This window comes from Pyxicephalus adspersus, chromosome 8 (assembly GCF_032062135.1).
Source record: "Pyxicephalus adspersus chromosome 8, UCB_Pads_2.0, whole genome shotgun sequence".
NCBI lineage: Eukaryota > Metazoa > Chordata > Amphibia > Anura > Pyxicephalidae > Pyxicephalus > Pyxicephalus adspersus.
In genome coordinates, this window is record NC_092865.1 from 20,238,745 (window position 1) to 20,257,081 (window position 18,337).

General features: G+C 40.0%; 2 protein-coding genes across 2 annotated transcripts; one reads left to right on the forward strand and one right to left on the reverse strand.

Moving 5' to 3' along the window:
- The first annotated feature begins 1,362 nt into the window (after nucleotides 1-1,362).
- Nucleotides 1,363-9,317, forward strand: CACYBP (calcyclin binding protein). The gene is made up of 6 exons (XM_072419725.1): nucleotides 1,363-1,521; nucleotides 4,779-4,989; nucleotides 5,965-6,061; nucleotides 6,966-7,065; nucleotides 7,675-7,772; nucleotides 8,823-9,317. The coding sequence occupies exons 1-6, from the start codon at nucleotides 1,501-1,503 to the stop codon at nucleotides 8,977-8,979; spliced, it is 684 nt and encodes a 227-aa protein (XP_072275826.1). The 5' UTR covers nucleotides 1,363-1,500; the 3' UTR covers nucleotides 8,980-9,317.
- Nucleotides 9,318-9,773: 456 nt separating this feature from the next.
- MRPS14 (mitochondrial ribosomal protein S14) lies at nucleotides 9,774-13,652 on the reverse strand. The gene is made up of 3 exons (XM_072419726.1): nucleotides 13,523-13,652; nucleotides 11,582-11,749; nucleotides 9,774-10,087 (listed from the first exon to the last, which is right to left on the reverse strand). Exons 1-3 carry the CDS (start codon nucleotides 13,565-13,567, stop codon nucleotides 9,905-9,907), a joined length of 396 nt encoding a protein of 131 aa, XP_072275827.1. The 5' UTR covers nucleotides 13,568-13,652; the 3' UTR covers nucleotides 9,774-9,904.
- Between the last annotated feature and the right edge of the window lie 4,685 nt (nucleotides 13,653-18,337).

Below are 18,337 nucleotides of genomic sequence, written 5' to 3' on the forward strand. Positions count from 1 at the left end.
AGGAAATGAACTTTCAGTGTGAGGGACATCCCTTCGTTGTCAGCAGGAGCAAGTGGCAGTATTCAGGATAATTTGGTGAATTCTACAAATAGGGACATGCTGTGTTTAAAAAAACTACCCTCTCCAAAGCTCTTCTGGGCAGGGTCCCCTCCTCCTGTATCTGTCATTTGCAACCCCTATGTAATGTACAGCCCTGCATAATATGTTGGCGCTTTATTTAAATCCCATTTAATAAAGTAAAATATCCCAATATTAGCCCTGTGGTAATGGCTCATACTGGTATTGGCATTATGGGTCATTTTAGAGATTGGGGGTTCCGTTGATGTTTCAGCAGGTACTTTCAGCCCTGGTTCTATAACAGTGGTCGCTAACCATTTTGGTTCTACAAACCACTAAAACTGCCGACTCCTGGCCGTGCATGCGCGGGGAGCCAGGTGTCACTAAAAAAACGGGGAGAATCCTCCCCCAGATGTCATTATGACATAACCCCCCCACTCTCCGGTTGGGCGGGTTATGTTCAGGGACACAGCCCGCCCTGAGCCTGGGAACTGCACGGTAGATGTCCGCGGCTCTGGTCGGTGCGTTCCCCCAGCGGGGTCCTTCTCCTGACCCTGCTCGAGGGTGCACTGGCCAGAGCTGTGGACCCTCAAAATTTTTTAACGGAGCACCGGTTGATGACCACTGCTCTATAATACATAGGACAATAGGGACGTTAGGAGCTTACAAGATTTCTGGCAGGATTAATGTTTATATTTTTTGGAATCAAATGTAACTGGTATTAAACCATTATTTGGGACATGCATGCATTTTAAGGCTGGTAGATCTATAACCTAGTTCTAAAAACAAATGATTGCTAGTGTTGTGGGTTAAAAATAAATGCAGAGGCCAAGCCCTGAGCCTTTGCAACCCCCATAAATAGGCTCAGCCTATGGATGGCAGAGGAATGTGGGCGAAATGTCGCCCCTAGTGGCAATGGAGAAGCAGCAGTGAGAGCGAAGTGACCAGTCCACTCTTTAATTGAAGGGGGGGCAGGGTAGTCTAGGACAGCTGCTTGTGCTCTGACAAGATGGAGTCTGGGAAGCCTAAATTGTTTCAATACCTAAAACCTCTTCATCAAAAGCCAAGAACTGCGTCCTAACATCTCACACAATTATTCATATCCCACATTTCTTTCAGATGGCACCGTCCGCTGACCTCCATTCCGAACGCTGGAGATCCCGCGGTTCCTACTTTTTTTTTGTCTTCTAAAACAAGCCATTATTCTGTAGCAGCTACCCTGTCCTCCCTATATAGGACTTCAAAAAAATGGCCGTCGCATTACATTTCTGGCATTTTCCAGAACCATCACCTGTGAGAATTCATAAGGGGGCCGGGCCGAACAAGGCGGGTGACGTGACGTCAGCGGCGGAAGGTTCCAGAGTGTGGTGTGTGCGGCAGTCAGTGGCTGTGGTGAGGTGTTTTGGTTCTTCTGTGCTGGGTGAGATACATTAAGCCTTCGCCATGGATTCTGCATTGCTGGAGGTAAGAGGACGCAGCCTGAGCAGGCCCAGGCTTCATTCATTGTCATTGAGATAGTAATACATGTGCACAGGGGATTCACCTAAATGACTGAAATGGAAACTTGCTGCATTCTTTATCACTGAGCTGGCATTGCTCTGTGGCTGCATGAGCATAGGCCGGGTCATGGCACACATTGGTATAAATGGTCCGTGTGTGAGGTTGTATGGCGGCCGCTCGTATTGTCTGTGTCTCTCTGTCATTTGCAACCCCTAATAAATGTACATTGCTATGTAATATGTTGGTGCTATATAAATACTGTTTAATAATAATAATAATAATAATAATATTATGTGACATGAATGTCCCTGTCTGATCTCCGGTCTGGTGCCACGTATTGGATACCCCAATATTTGCACCGTTTGCATCCCAATATGCGGCCCCCCATGCTCCCAGCAGGGATATCATCTTTCACTTCCATTGGGATTCAGTATATATCCGATGTGTTCAATTCAATGCCGGAGATCATGAAGATCTAGAGCAAATGGCTTGTAGTGATCAGTGGGCCCCTGTGTGGAACTGTGAGTGGGGGCCCTGTTGGCTGAGGAGGGTTTGGGGCCATTTTACACCATCCTTGTCATGGTTGCAGCCAGTCTGTGATACCTATTTAGATGGATGAAACTGTTGACATTCATGTTAAAGAAAAAGTAAACTAAAAAATGCAGAAATCCAAAAAAAATCCACTTTTATTCCCGCAGTCGATCAGTCCGGAGGTGTCTTCCATCAGGTCCCGCATAGTCCCCGCATCTGTCTGCGAGCCGGGATGGTGCCATCTTCACCAATTCTTTCAGGTTCTTCTTCCTACGTCACCTGACCCAGGCGCTAGATTGGGCAACGTATTTTGGAAAAACTTGCAGATCTCACTGCGCATGCCAGAGATTGGCAATTTTTTTCCCTTTTCACGAAAAGGCCAAAGCGTTCTGGGATGTGTGACGTAGGTATCCAAGGAGGCTTTGCGCAAAAAAATGTTGCACTTAAAAAACAAACAGAATTTTTACTTAACATAAAAGTGTTGTCTACCCTTTTATGTAAAGTGAAATTGCTGAGTTTAAGTACGCTTTAAAGCATACCTAAACTCAAAATTTTACTTTCCATAAAAGAGTAAACAACACTTCTATATGCAGTAAAACATTTTTTTTTTTTTTCAAAAAAGGGTGAAGTACCACCGCGGCGATCAAGGCTGAATGGGAGCGCAGAGCCTCCCGGAATACCTACGTCATGCACCCCGAAAGGCTCTGGCTGCTCCTTCTGCGCATGCCCTGATATTGGGCATGCGCAGAAGGGGCATTTTTCCTCCTAGGGGAAAGAGATGCTGATCTAGTGCATGCACAGTGAGATTCTTTCTCTGATCGCGTACCTGCCCAGTGCAAGATCAGGTGACAGAGAAAGACAATGTTCACAACACGCAGGGGATGCAGATGCTGGGAAGCATCGCCAGCCCACACAGATGCCGGGTGGGCATCACTGGAGGACACCGCGGGCACGTGGGGACCAGGTAAGCTTTCCAATCCCTTTTACAATTTCGCTCCCGTGTGTGGCTCGGGGTTACTGTTTTTGATACTGAAAATTAACCTCAAGCCACACTCGAGATTACAGCCAGGGAGGTTAATAAAGTGTTTGTGTAGGCAGTATTGGTAATTTGCACCATTACCAAAATCCAGGGGCCAAATATAGGACACAGCTCTGTGGGTTCACCTGTGGCCTACCTTCTGTGCTTTCTTAGGCTATGTTCAGATTGGCAGTGAGGTTGCAGGACATTCACTGCATCCTCGGAGGAGATACTACATGTAGCGTCCACCTGCAGCAGCCCAAAGAATGAATGGGGGTGACAGTGAGCAGGTAAATACTGCTCACTGCTACCCACTGTCAAATCTGCAAATGCCACAGTGTGAGTGGCCATCAAGGTGCCAGCTGCTTGCTTCTGTATTGTGCAATCCGTCAGGTCATTACAAAAGGGAACAGGCGATATTCCTGCTGCAGTAATGTGACTTACCTGCCTGATTGTGCCAGGTTTTTGGCAAAAAGCTGAGCTGTGCATTACAAGCATGTGTAAGCTTTTTTGGCAGGAAAAGCTGGCGTTTCTGGCTTCCCCTGCCTGTGCTTGGATGAAGTATAATTATGTCCTTCCAGCACGACCAATCAGGATGGCTGAAGATCATTGGGAAGCAAAATAATAGACAATGACGCTGGAACGCAGACAGGTGAGTTTGCCGGGTTTAGAGCCCATGTAATACATGTAAGCTCAGGGCATTCAGAGCTGGAGGGGGGGGGGCAGTGAGGCTGCCTCTGAACCCCAGGTTTATTGATATTATCATTCTCATTCTTAGAGCTCCCATACAGCAATTCTTTACAGAGTTCAATGGTGTGTAACAGAGGAGCTCGCAATCTAATGCCCCCATCATAGCCATAGTCCAATTTTTCTTGCATGGTTTAAGGCCAACTAACCTCTTTGTATGTTTATATCAGTGTTTTTCAACTTTTTTTGAGCCATGGCACATTTTTTTACATTGAAAAAATCCTGCTGCACACCACAAATCAAAAATGTTACAAAATGACACTCTGTAGCTAATTCTTTTGTCTCTAAGAATAAACAAGAAAACTGTTACCTACTGCCACCCACTGACATGGAAGAGTATTACATTACTCTGCCAGTCACTACAGCACAGACACTCGACAATGGTAATTAGATAATTTCCCACGGTACACCTAAAGATCTCTCATGGCACACGTGTGCCACGGCACAGTGGTTGAAAATCACTGGTTTATATGTTGTAATGATGTAGCTGAACTTTCTACATCATTTAGGATTTTCCCCAGAACAATACAGCTAATGAAAATACTCCTATGGCAGAATATTGTTACTGTCTAGAGTGTAGAGGGGTGGGGGAGGGTGCAGGGTCCAACTTCTTGCCGACCAATAGCAAATCAAAACACAACAGAGGTCAGCATTTGCCCCTGGCTATAAAAAGGTTATTGTTCAATATTTTTAAAACCAGACCAGATGACAGATGAGAAATATGAATTTGAAGCTTGTCCAATTCTGTAAAGGCATTGTGAGGATTTGTGGAGAAATGGTCATTGTGAAGACAAGGGAGGAACTTCTATGCTACATTATGGCTTTCTTGAACATTAAATAACATGCACAATGAGCTTCTCTTACCTTGTACTTGTTATTTGAATGGTCAGGAATTAAATGTAAACAAATGTTTTTCCCCACTCAGCTTCAGAAGGACCTGGAAGAAGTAAAGCAGCTCCTGGAAAAGGCAACAAGGAAACGAGTACGAGATGTCCTGTATGTGGAGCAACGTAAACTGGAAACCGAGATCACTAACAAGCAGCAACAACAAACAGGAGAGTCTATGGAAGTCCAGAAGCCATCTGCCATTGTCCCTCCTATGTCCAGCACATATACAGTGAAAATTATCAACTATGGTGAGGAGAATAGCAAATGTTAAAATACAAATACATAGCATTGACTGCAGTCATCAGAATGCCATACAAATGTGTCATGGGCAGTAAGATATAGCATATTACTGGTGGTGGGGGGAACTGGTGGTGGGGGGTGCCTGCTTTACAGAATTGGTGTTAGTTTACCTTTTTATTTATTATAGATACAGGTTCACCTGAAAGTAATTTTTGATGTGATGAAGGCCATACCTTATGGTGCACGTTAGGTTAGAACTGCGGTTACCCTTTAAAGCTGACAGTTCAGTAATGTTTTATTTCCTCCCCTTGCCTCTTGTAGAGTTTCTTTTATTTTAATTAAATGCATTTTTTTCTACCTAATTTCCCTTGCTGGTTTCTCACCTATGTGAGAGTGACGTTTAGTCCCACAGGCTGGGGACTGAACATGTACGTCACACAGGCTGGGGACTGAACATGTACGTCACACATCCCAGGAGGCTGCAAGTACCAAACTCTCATAAGTTTTGCATTTGCATTGAAAACACCATGGCAGCCAGTAGCTATGTTGCATCTGGATCTTTCTGCACATGCATAATATATAGAGCAATGGTCACAAACCTTTTCGGACTCATGGACCACTAAATTTACCAGCTCCAGACCCTGCATGTGGGGGGAGCCGGGTGTTACTCAAAGGGGAAGATACTTATGCCCATAGTAACGTCATGATGCCAGAACCTGCCCACTCTCCCATCGCAGGTCTGAGCTTAAGACAATCCGCCCACCGCCCTGAGGTGTGTCAATGCAAGATGGTGGCTCGGAATCTAAATAATGCTGGCAAAACTGAACCCGTGCAGAGTTTGCTGCAGTCAATGTACATTTTATAGTCAAATGTTTAATGCTTTGGCTACATTGACATTTTTTTCTTCTTTAGCTAAAATGGAGTCTATAAATTGTGTTCTTGTACTGATAGTTTGTGTTGTGTCTTTTTTTTTTTTTTTCTAGGCTGGGATCAATCTGATAAGTTTGTTAAAATCTATATTACTTTGAAGGACGTTCAGAACATTCCAGTTGATAATGTGCAAGTCCTGTTCACAGAAAGGTAAGCTAAGGGTGCCTTGATGATGTCACTGATTTAGCAATCAATGTATATCTATTGTATATGTCCAGGACAAAAATATGCTGAGGAAGCAATGGTTAGGGCAGTTGATCAGATTGTAGTGTTATTGTTTCAGCATTCTTCCAGAAGTTCTTTACTTTGAAAATGAATAATTATGGCCCTGTTTCTTTCAAAATGTTTAAAGCATAATGATGTATTATAAATAACCCAGACTATTCAAAATTTAAGAATAGCTTTTTACTAGTTTTTGGTGGCTTAAAACTGCCCCCTCTAGTAACTTTTTATATTACCTGCACACATCTGCAATCATTATCCTGAAAGAGAGGATAATGCACACATTCTTCTAATTTACATATATATAACCACTTACTTCATTACATTATATTCATGTGATCAGAGACTTCACGTAAGCATCATCCTACATAAGTCTATCTTTAGTTTATACTGTGACATTTTTATGCTGCAGAAACAGCATAAAAATGAAAGGTTTACTCCACGTGGTAAATGTGTCCACACTTTCATTCATCCTCAATATTTTTGATCCGAATGTATTTATTTTTCTGGTAAATTATTTTCTATTTTATTTCTTCTTAACCCTTAAGCTAATTCCTATATTAAGCCCCATAGTGAATTATTAGGAGAGGCTATGACATGTGCAGATACTGGCTCTTTAAGAGTGCGGGTGTTCGAATAGTTGTCGAGGTGTCAGCCGTGGGGCGTCGCACAGAATCGCATGACATACAGACAGATGTGAACCTGCCCAATGTTTATCCCAGACAAATCTCAAAAATAGTTAAAAAAAAAAAAAAAAGTTAACCAAACATTTCATTAAAATTCTAAATGTGTATGTAAGGTTTTTAAACATTTCTTATTTTTGTTAACACAGGTCATTTGAATTATTGGTGAAGGATCTAAATGGGAAGAATCATGCCATGACTATTAATAACCTTCTGAAGCCAATTGCACCTGAAAACAGTTCAAGAAAAGTAAGTTTGATTCCCTTTTTGTTTGCACTGTTTGTTAAAGACAAAGCTGGTGTAAAATGAAGTTGGTTTCCATTTATTGTCCCTCCCTAAAGTAGTTTAGGATGGTTTTGGTGGTGCCCTTTTATATTGGCTGTTTATATTGGCAGATTCAAAATTAATAACAAGAAATGAGATTTACATTTTTTTAGTTCAAATATCGGAAATATAGTTGTAACAGCAAGACATCTGTAATCAGAACTTGAAACTCTTTGAAGATCAAAAAAATCTCATTGGGATGCCTCGTCTCCTAGATTGTAAGCTCTTCGGGGCAGGGTCCTCTCCTCTTCCTGTGTCGGTGTCTGCCATTTGCAACCCCTATTTAATATACACCGCTGTGTAATATGTTGGCGCTATATACATAGAGTTTAATATTAATAATATGATTTCCATTTTTACTTTACATATTTAGAACAAAGTTTAATAAAATTAATACTTCTTCTGTGACTGTTCCACAGCATACTCCTTGTCCTATACCATCACAACTCTGCCTGAATTCATCTTGCAAGACACCAATATGCATTTTTAATATATTTTGCTATAGATAAATTATACTTTGCTTTCTCTTGTCAGGTGAAGACAGATACTGTACTCATAATGTTGCGGAAAAAATCTGAAAGCAAATGGGAATATTTAACACAAGTTGAGAAACAAACCAAGGAGAAGAATAAGTGAGTATTACAACCAAATATTCCAAATTATTGTGAACATTAAACCTAAGAAAGGCAAATTAAAATGGCAAATGGGTCTTTACATGGTTATAAATGTAAGCACCAGTGAATGCCGACCAATCTTTCAGTGAAAAAAGCGTAAATGTAAGCGTAAATGGCGTCTTGTGCTAGTAAGGCTTTAATAATCAGCACAGAAATGATCACTGCTGTGATGTCTAGTGTAACTCCAACAGGAACTTTGCTGTTTTCCCAAATAATAAAAAATGTAAATGGGAAATATTTTCTTCACTGGTCTATATATTGATGGTAGTGCCTTTTTACTTTGTGGTAATATCATGAGCTGCTTGCATGGGCATCCTGATCAAAGACTTCTTACTGTGCATGCCTTCAGGGCGCTTGTCTTGGAGCAAGCAGCAAATTAATTTTGAACTCTTTATCACTTGGTCAGTGACTTAAAAGCCTTAAGTATTACAGGCAGAGAATTAGCAAATTTTGAGGCCAGCAAGAGTGACCTATTTTTAGTGTCTGTATTTTTTTTTTTTAAGCAGTATTTTTTTTTTTTTTAGCAGTTTAAAGCATATTGTATTTTGGCAGCACTGACGTGCTATAGAAGCCAGAGTTTTTTTTACTTTTTAGTTCTGCCGTTTTCTTTTAAAGTGATCACTTTAATTTCATTTTAATTTTATGGAAGGTTACACCTCCTCACAATGTGTCCTGGGCTTCCCTATCCTCTCTGGATGCCTGTGAGCATCATGGTGGGTATCACCATGTAGTTCTGACTATTTGTACATATAACCACCATTACCGTTTACAAAATAATTTTTAATAGACAACTGTCTAGGCTTAACTGCCCAAAAGGGACTTTTTGAAAAATGTCCTCAAACTTCTGTGTTTTGCCACTGGAATGGACAGGGACTCAATGATTCAAAGATCCTAATTGTGGATGGAGAAAGGAACCAAAAGTTTTGGCTATAACTGTGCAAGTCAAAAAAAACTTTTTTTCCATTTTATTGTTATTTTAATAAGCGTTTTTGATACCCCCCCTCATAGCCCACCTCCAATGGACACAGATGGGGACCCCAGTGCTGGTCTTATGAATGTTCTAAAGAAAATCTATGATGAAGGAGATGATGAGATGAAGAGGACATTAAATAAAGCCTGGGCAGAGTCTCGAGAAAAACAGATGAAGGGTGAAATGGATTTCTGAAGAGAGAATCTTTTGTCCCTTTCGCCTTAAAATCTTTTCCCAACCCAGGGATAGGCCTTGCTTTAACAGTAGAGTTGATCTCTACCATGTCCATTGTTTACAATCTGATTGCTTCCCAGCATGCTACACAATGCTGTTATGAAATCTCATTTCATTGGACTATCAAATTAGCCACAATATCTTAGGGACATTGATCTGTGTGTTTGTACCATTTTGGATTCTCATTTAAGGCTCAGCCTCTGAAGAGTGCAGGGATGATGCCAAAAAATTATTTGTAAATCTCTAAAAAAATAAAATGTTTTTGTTTTGTATATTAAATTGTGAAATACAAATATAAATGTTTTCTTCTATTTCTTAATAACATGAAAAGGTTTGCTCATATGTAATAAATGTAGAGTCAACTCTTATCTAGGGGTAAATGGGAAACTAATTGTGTGTGACATTTATCCTAAATCATCTGTACTGTGGATTATGGAAGCCAGTGACCCACTCCCCATGCCTATTTGTTGTACTTCATCTACCTCAGACAAGGATGCAAAAGACCTTTCTCTCCTGTTTACTATAACATGGGGAGAATGCATGTTTTGTAGTTTAGAGCTAGTTGTAAACATAATAACTGCTCACAATTTTCAGGGTTTTTCTTTTCTAGCTGAACAGATGCATCCCAACATTTACATTGTTCAAAAATTCAATATTTTTACTGTTACAGCAATATGTTGCAGTAACCATGAAAAAAAAATCAAGCAAATATAATTATGAACACAACTATAGAATAATTCAACTGACACAGGCAGTGTGTTTTAAGTATTGTATATTAGGTGATCAGAAAAAAAAATATAAAACAATTTGATAACAGCACAAGAATGTAAAAAATGTCCAGATATCCAGTATTTATAAGTGCTGTAAAATCCTGGGCTTAGGTGTGCTACCACATGGCTCTCTGAATACCAGACATCATATTGTGGTCTGCCAAGTGACGGAATACTATTCTGCTGAGACGCCAACGTCTCTTCACACCACGGGGACGCGAGGTGAGAACACAGCGGTTCCGAATTCGCACCGGGCAACTGTCCCTGGGCAGTGCGGCAATCTCTTTATCTGCTATTTCCTGTCAGAAAAAAAAAGTAAATCATAAAGTTAGATATTTATGTTTGCTCCAGGTTTTAAAATATAACGATTAAATAATAATGGGGACCCGAAGGGGGGTTTAAAAAGCTTGTCAGTTAATTTTAAGTTGTTCTACCTTAGGAAATAAAATCTACTGGTCAGAAATGAAACCTAAAATGAGAGAAATTCTTAACAAAAAGGGAAATTCACTTTTATGATATGAATAAAATATTTTCCCTTAATGTCTTGTATAAAAAGGGTGAATCTCACTAATGGAGCAAAGAGAAAGTAATACTTCCTTTTGCTATTCTATCTAAAAAAAGAGATTTTCCCTATAATTATTTAATTATTTAAATTACATATTTAATCACACATGCATGTTTTACCACAGAAAAGTAGCATTTCATTTAACTTGCCATTATTAAAAAAAAGAAAAACTGAAAAGTTAGGTGCAACCGGACTCTGATAACATTTGTAGTAAATACATAAAATGAAAACTAAAAAAGGCACAGCATAAAAATCCACCATCCTATACTTTAGTACTAATTTTGTAAATAAAAAAAATCCCTGCAAGTTGCATTTATTCTGTAAACCTCTTGTGCAGGTTGAGTATTCACCCACTAGTAATCAGGTGACATCTATCAAGATGGCTGTCCCTGCAAAGAAACACAATGCAGAACATGGCAGGTTCAGTAACAGGAAATAGATCAGTAGCAGAGAGGGAGCAAGCAAAACTGGTGACTAGTCTCTTGCCCTCTACTTACTTATTTATTTTTTGATCAAAGCTTCCTAGAGATTATCCAGTCTGCTTGGAATCAGGAAATAGTGAGCACTCCAAATCACAGAAATCTGAGGCCAGATTTGAAGCAACAATATAAAAATAAAAATATTTCTCCAATCTTGTGAGAAGTAGGTTAACATAGCCATTGACACTACAAGGGACATGGCTATCAAAGCTAGCATGGTTGCTGTGTAGTCCTACCCCCTTTACTACCAGCACCTTACTATGGGCTGGCAAATGTAATGGGTGACATTTTTCTCACAAGCTGCCTTAAAAAATGTAAAGGGAAACATAGTTTAAAAAACAAAAAAACATGTGCAAGCATGCAGGTTTTTTTTATGAAGGGACAGGCAATGCCCCCTCTGCAATAAAACATACCTGCCTGTTCTAAATCTTTTCTGTAATGTACATGCAGCTGCTCATGTGCAGCTCAATGTAAATTCTGGGAAATAATTGTCATTCTGGCCAGGCCATTTAAGATGGCTATACACCCAAAACCAGAACAATGGATAATTTCGTAGTTACAGTGCTGGAGGTGAGCATACTTAGCAGATACGTTTATTGTATTGTCTCTCCTTGCTGAAAATAAGTAACCTATATGCTAGCAATGTTTTCATTGTAAAGATTAGTTCTGCTGTAAGTGTTTATTTGAATTCCTGGATTTAGAAAAACATTGACTTTATTTCCTAAAGCAATCCACAAACTCCAAAGTACCTGAAGCTCTTTAGGCAAGATTGTGTTTTTTCTTAAAGCATTGATCCTTAGTCTTTCATCAGCATATTCATACGCCATCTTCCTCCTCTTCACATCCCTCCACATTCTCCAGTCTACATAGTAACTTCTTGTTTGATTGGTGAAAGTGGGTGCAGGCCAAGGAAGTAGCTGCAGAGAGAAGATTACAAAATGAATGTTACATTCACACAAATTACATCATTGTGAGTGTGTAATAGTCCAACTCTGCAATAGCATTCTCTTTTTCAAGCTTTATACCTTTTGTTTCACATTTTATCCTGCCAGTATAACACTTCCTGTCCTAGGGTGACAACAGTCACTGACTGCCCTTGTTTTATAAGGCAGAATTGTGATCCTAGGATAAGATACAGAACACCTTCCTCTTAACATAACATAAATGGGTGGGGAAGGGGGGCCCTGTAGTTCACAAAATAGATGTGAACAATACTAACTTATAGAAGTGCAGCAGAGAGCACAGCACAAATCACTTTCAAATGTATAGACAACAGACCATATTGAAGAGTTCATTGTTAGAACTTACATACACTTTAAAGTGGACTTATCACATTTTTAACAATATATAAATAAATTGTCACACTTTTTAAATGATTTTTATTTTATATGTTTTAGCAGAGGTTCCCTCCCCTTCTGTCTTTACGATTGCGACAGCAAAGAATGAAGGGGAAATTTGCAGCCTCCTGGGATACTTGAGTCACATGCTTGTGAATGCCGCAGATTCAGGATTTCCTACAATGAAGCACTTTTTCCTTTACATTCGCAGGAAGACACATCACCCGATCTCACACCTGCCTAGTGTGAGTTTGGGTGATTTGAAGAAGAACATGGCTACGTTTGTCGTTCTGTCCAGCCTTTGACAAAAGGGGGAAGCAGAGACTAAGTAGGTCTTTGTGGAGGGATCAAGGGCTTTTCACCAGTAGAAGAACATGGTTTTTTTTTTATCTAGTTTTTTTTTTTTTTTTTTAAATGCAATGTATTCTCATAAAAGTTCATTTTCAATCATTTTAAGCTCTGATGCAAACTTTCAGGCATTTCAATAAAATTACACATATGGCCATTCCAGTGCAATTACCAAAAACAATGCAAGGCCTACTGTAATAATAATCAACCTTATTTATGGGGCCCGATATACTGTCATGCCTTGATGTGGCACACCATTTTTATGGCCTATTAAAAATGAATGGACTGATCGCACAACGGGAAACTGAAGCTGATACTGCAAAGGATAAAAATATGCATCAGACCTTTTTGCATGGTATCACATGGTCTGTGAATTTTGCTGCACTGCTCTCTCCTATAGAATATGTAGGGGTGCCAATGACATTGATAGGGCCGCAATGCACCAAGAACAGCCATACTACCCCAACAGACAAACAGCACGGTGATTCAGTAGTTAGCACTCTGGCCTTTTTTAGGTAACAGGTTTGTATCTTGGCCATGACACTATCTGCATGGAGTTTGCATATTCTCCCCATGTTTGCATGGGTCCCCCAAAAATTGACCTTAGACTGTGCTTATGGCATATGACTATGGTAGGGACATTAGATTGTGAGCTCCTTTGAGGGACAGCTAGAGACATGGCTCTGGAGTTTGTACAGCGCTGCATAATATGTTGGTGCTATATAAATACTGGATAATAATAATTCCTAATAATTAAGTGATCATACAATTCCCACCAGCTGCTGCTAATTGCTCTATAGCACCAGAAGTCACAAGGCACCTTGCAGTCCCCCAGCCATGGTCGGTATTTGTACGGTCTGAACTATTCCAAGGAGACCCACACGAACGCGCCTCAACCTTTGCAGTTTAATATACTGTCTCCTCTAACCCGTGTCCTCCTTCTCATCCACATTACCCGCTTCTTGCACATTTTCCAGCCCTTCATTCCCTCGTCCTTGTACTCACCTGCCGAGCGCTGCGAAGCACGGAACCCAGCAAGGACGCCGCCATCTTTCCCGAGCTGTCAATTCAACCGCGCCTAACTTTATTGCTCTGCACAGTTCACATCACAGGGCGCATGTTCTGAGAACGTGGTGGACGGTCTCCATGGTAACAAGACACAGGCTCACAAAGCAATGGCTAATTGCACATATTGTGGTTGTGTGCAGATTAGTCACCCAGTGTACTCTGTTTTCAGTTTAATAAAAGAGTTGAACGAGCCAAAAGGTGTTTTCTAATAGTATTAAATTATAAAACTACTTCCCTTGGTGTTCTCCCACACCCTCCTCTAATAAAACAGAAATATTTTCCTAACAAACAATACACACACCCTTGCATGTCCCCTGCATCCAGGGGTGTAGTGGGGCGGGCACACATGGGGACGCCGTGTCTTCACTTTTTTGGGAAATGAGGCATTTACAAAACGATGCACATGTGCGCTCACCATGGATAGTACCTTCCTATTTTACGACTATACCCCTGGCTGCATCCCCCATACACTGATTTCTGAAATTACTCTGGCAGTGGGGAAAAACAAATCCCCATGTTAGCAATCAGCAGGAGTAAAAATACCCCAGATATCTGCAGTCACTGGGAATAAATTGGTGGTAAGTGGGAAATAAAAGATGCCCTGTGTCAGAAGTCACTCACAGTTTAAACTGTGCTTACATTGGTGGTCATTAGAAGTGACAAATGCCCGGTGTTGGTGTCATTTGGAATGAGAATGCAGCACCATTGTGTCATTATGATTGACAAAGCCTCCCCACCATTGGTGTCAGGGGGGTTAGTAGACCTCCTCCATCATTGGTGTCAGTGGAATTGGAAAAGTCTTCCTATCAGTGGCAGGGTTGTAGTCGTCGAACATGTAGTCGGGCATGGCAATAGTCAGGGTTATCCATGGCGAGCGCGCATTTTTGTTATGTAAATGCCCAAGTGTCAATTCCTGAAAAAAGTGAGGGAACGGCTGCCCATGTGTGCCCGCTCCACTATACCCCTGATCATTGGGATTAAAAGGACTAGGAGATCCTCCCTATCATTGGTATTAACAGGTATAGGAAAAGCTCCCCATCATTGGTATCAGCAGGAATAGGAAAGCTCCCTATCTTTGGTGTCAGAAGGATTAGGAAATTCTCCCCATTATTGGTGTCAGTGGAATTGGGAAAGTCTCCCTCCCTATCATTGGTATTACCAGGATTAGGAAAAGATCCCCATCATTGGTATCAGCAGTAATAGCAAAGTTCCCTATCTTTGGCATCAGGAGGATTAGGAAACCCTTTCCATTACTGGTTTCATTCATTGGAAAGTCCCCCCAACTATGCCGTTAGCAGAGTTAGGAAAGATTCCTCATCATTGGTGTCAGCAGGGTTAGGAAAGGTTCCTACCTTTAGTGTCAACAGTATTAGGAAAGCCTCCTGATCAGGTAAAGGCAGGATTAGGAAAGGCTCCCATTTTTGGGGTCAGGAGGATTAGGGGAACCTCCTCGCCATTGGCGCCAGGGAAATTTGAAAAGCCTCCTCATTATTGGCGTCAGCGGTGTTAGGAAAAGCTCCCCAGCAATGGTATTTATCCCTTGGGACAGGTAAACAAGAACGCAATTGAAAGAGTTAGGTTCTTTTAGTTTTTCGCAAAATTAGCAGTTGTCGTGCATTAGAAGAAAACATCATGATGATATAACATATTGGTAAGTATTTTTAAGGCTTTCATGGGCTGTATGTAGCTTTTTTTGTCTATTTTTGGTGCAATTAGTTTAAGTTATAACATGTATAAAAATGAACATTAATAGAAAGTGTGTAATGTTTTCATATTTTTATTTATATTATGTTTTTATATAATTATTTTGTATTTCTTTTCATTAAGGAATATATAATCCAGATCATGTACAGTATGATTTCATAAAATAAAATATTAAATACCCTAAAATAGGTTCATATTTTGCCTGATTATTTTTTTAAATGTTTTTAGACAATAGGAAACACAATAAATGTGTTTTTTGATGAATATATAAACACTTCATGAAGGAGATGGGAAGGCTTTTTACATTGGACAACAACTGTATTAAAGCAACAAGCAAAAGAATAATCAAACATACAGATGTAGTGCTCTAGGAACAGAAAGATGATCCCCAGGTTCTTCCTAGGTAGGTGAGAACAGAAACTCACACATGCTGACAGAACGTTTCAGAGGTTTATTTCAGATTCCAACATGTGAAAGAGATCAGATTGTCACCTGAGAGCAGTCTACTAGTCCCTATATAATTGAAAAACTTACATAGCTCCAGGGAAAATAGTTTCCCCATGCTAGAGTGACTTTGTCCCTAAAATCTCAGTCCTGAATTTGGAACACTTGCAGGTTCCAATTCTTAGGGTCACAGCTTCAGTCCATACCTAGCCAGGCCCCACAGACTTTCAGGGCCATTTGCCCTGTCCCCTCACTCTGTTCAGCACTCCATGGCTCAAAGAGTTCCCCAGAATTCCCCAGGTTTCCATTCTCCAGCCATTTAGGCTCTTAGTAACCACCTGTCTAAAGAGGCACCAAAATATATAATGGTCCAGAAAGGTGGTACATCAGAGCAGTGGTTGGCTGTCATCTGAACAGGTTGAGACAAAAGCAGGTAAAATAACTATATGGTCAATAAGGAGTTAGGGAATAGGTTGTTATTGTATGTTATTCCACCCAGTAATTCTGATTTATTCCATGGCATACAGCAACAAACCTGGCATCAATCTGTTTACTAAATGCCTTTAATATATAGTGAAGATTAATATTAGAATGAATGATACATTCTTGTTTGTAGCAAAATTACCCGCATTTGATTTCATAACGGTTGAGCAATTGAATAAAAAAGACATTAGGTGATCTGGTATAGCTAAAGAGTTTTCTTTAGGGAGGATATAAGTGTATTATTACATGGATAATGATTTAGAACAACAGAACAACAGTGTGTTTGTTGTACAGCATTCCAGCACATATAATTAACTAAATCACTGCTTACCATACAACTAAAGTGATTGGCATAATCTTTCCTGTGTCTTGTTAAATCATTTTATCTGTTTTAAATAGAACAGGTCTCATCCGATTTCAACACCAGTATCAGATTTGTCCACCAGCAGTTAGACCACTGTATCCCACAGGCAGGGTGGGGCTCAATATTGCGCCGATCAGTATAGAACTGTATAAAATTATTGAGCCAGGGGCCAGGTTTGTTATGCAGAAGAGCCAGTGGACATGGCAGCCTGGGGGATTGGGGCAAGATGGTTGGATCATGGTTTATTAGTTCAGGTGAAGTGGTTTTGGTTGGTATGCTTTGCCTAGAAGTGGAGTGATGTGGGCAGGAATGAGAACAGGGATAGGAGAACAGGCACATAAGCAGGTTGGTGAACAGGAGCATGGAAATGAAGTCAAACACTTGGAATGACTGTGGTTTAGAGGGCTGACTAAGGTGGGTGAGTAAAGTTTTTGCAATCAACCTAGCTAAACAATAGGAAAAGGTTTGTGGTGGAAGATGAAGAAGAAACCTCTACAGGAGGCTGAATCACCCAATGGCAAAACCAAACCAAAAAAGCATTATCCTCAATGAAGATTTAAAGTTTACTGTGAAAGCAAAACTCTTACTGATCTTACTTATATTGAAGAAATGATTAAGGAAGAAAGGATATAGAAGTAGCCCTGCATTGACCTGATCCTGGATCTAAACCTAGTTATCCCCTTTTTCATGCCAAAGAAAATGTAATAAATACAAACTGCCATTCAGTAAAACATGCCGGAAACAAAGCAAAGAGTAATAACCCAAATGATCAATCTAGCCAGACCAGTACAAGATGGTTTTTGATGGGTGAGGTGTTTGCAGGATTTGGTTGCATTTCAGAAATTTCACCCATATACATTTAACAGGTGGTCTAGTAGCCATGTTAGGAGCAGTACATATACATCATATTAGGCTGAACTGTTTGTTTTTGGTTAGAATAAATAAACTTCCTTACCTACACCAAGGGCTCCTATTTTTACAGAGTCACATAACAAACAATATACAGTGTGTTTAGGGGTCAAGTATCTGTATTAATTCTAAAATGTAGCCCTCAATTTGTATATACATAGGTGGAGCACTAAAATCTTCTGTCCCAGCAATGTACAACTAAAATAAGATTTCCAACTGGACTACATGACTTCGTTGGGATATTTTTGCATGTCTAAGATGTACAGTTCTGTCTTAGAATACTAATAACAAACAATGGTTTATAAAAGATGGTCAAGTATGTTCTTCATCTCTGAGAAGTGGTGGCTCTGGAAGTGGAAATTAGAGTTCCTAATGTAACATTCCTTCCAGTTAATAGTTGTAAAGTTTGCGTGGGTGTCGACTTTGTCTTTTATATTGCTTGTTATTGTTTTTCCCTATTGACACTTTAATTTATTTTTATTTGTCATGTTCTATTTTGATAAAATAGCTTACAATTCATTACTATCAAAAACAAGTACCGGGTATGCAGAAGTTGCAAACATTTGCAGCATTCTCTCTGCATTCCTGTAGGTGGTGCTATGGGATTTTACATTTTTTTGCTGTATTCTGGCCCTGTAGGCAGCATGATCCCTATTCATAACTAAAACGTAATCACTTCTAGTTTAGGAAACAAATAGACATATATTTCTAAACTGAATACAATTTAAAGTTTTAGATTTATATCAGGTATCAAACTTCAGGCAGAAAGTAATTCAACTCACCTGCTGCTGACATCCTCTGGGAAACTACACACTCTGCTAAAATCAGACAATCTATTCAGTTGAGTT

What these genes read in the sequence shown, in the direction of transcription:
- MRPS14 (XM_072419726.1), bottom strand. Translation starts at nt 13,567, where the DNA reads ATGGCGGCGTCCTTGCTGGGTTCCGTGCTTCGCAGCGCTCGGCAG. An exon ending in TGCTTCGCAGCGCTCGGCAG is followed by an intron (nt 11,750 to 13,522) that starts GTGAGTACAAGG and finishes TTCTCTCTGCAG; the next exon opens with CTACTTCCTTGGCCTGCACC. An exon ending in TCTTGCCTAAAGAGCTTCAG is followed by an intron (nt 10,088 to 11,581) that starts GTACTTTGGAGT and finishes TTTTTCTGACAG; the next exon opens with GAAATAGCAGATAAAGAGAT.
- CACYBP (XM_072419725.1), top strand. Translation starts at nt 1,501, where the DNA reads ATGGATTCTGCATTGCTGGAG. An exon ending in TGGATTCTGCATTGCTGGAG is followed by an intron (nt 1,522 to 4,778) that starts GTAAGAGGACGC and finishes TTCCCCACTCAG; the next exon opens with CTTCAGAAGGACCTGGAAGA. An exon ending in CTGAAAACAGTTCAAGAAAA is followed by an intron (nt 7,066 to 7,674) that starts GTAAGTTTGATT and finishes TTCTCTTGTCAG; the next exon opens with GTGAAGACAGATACTGTACT.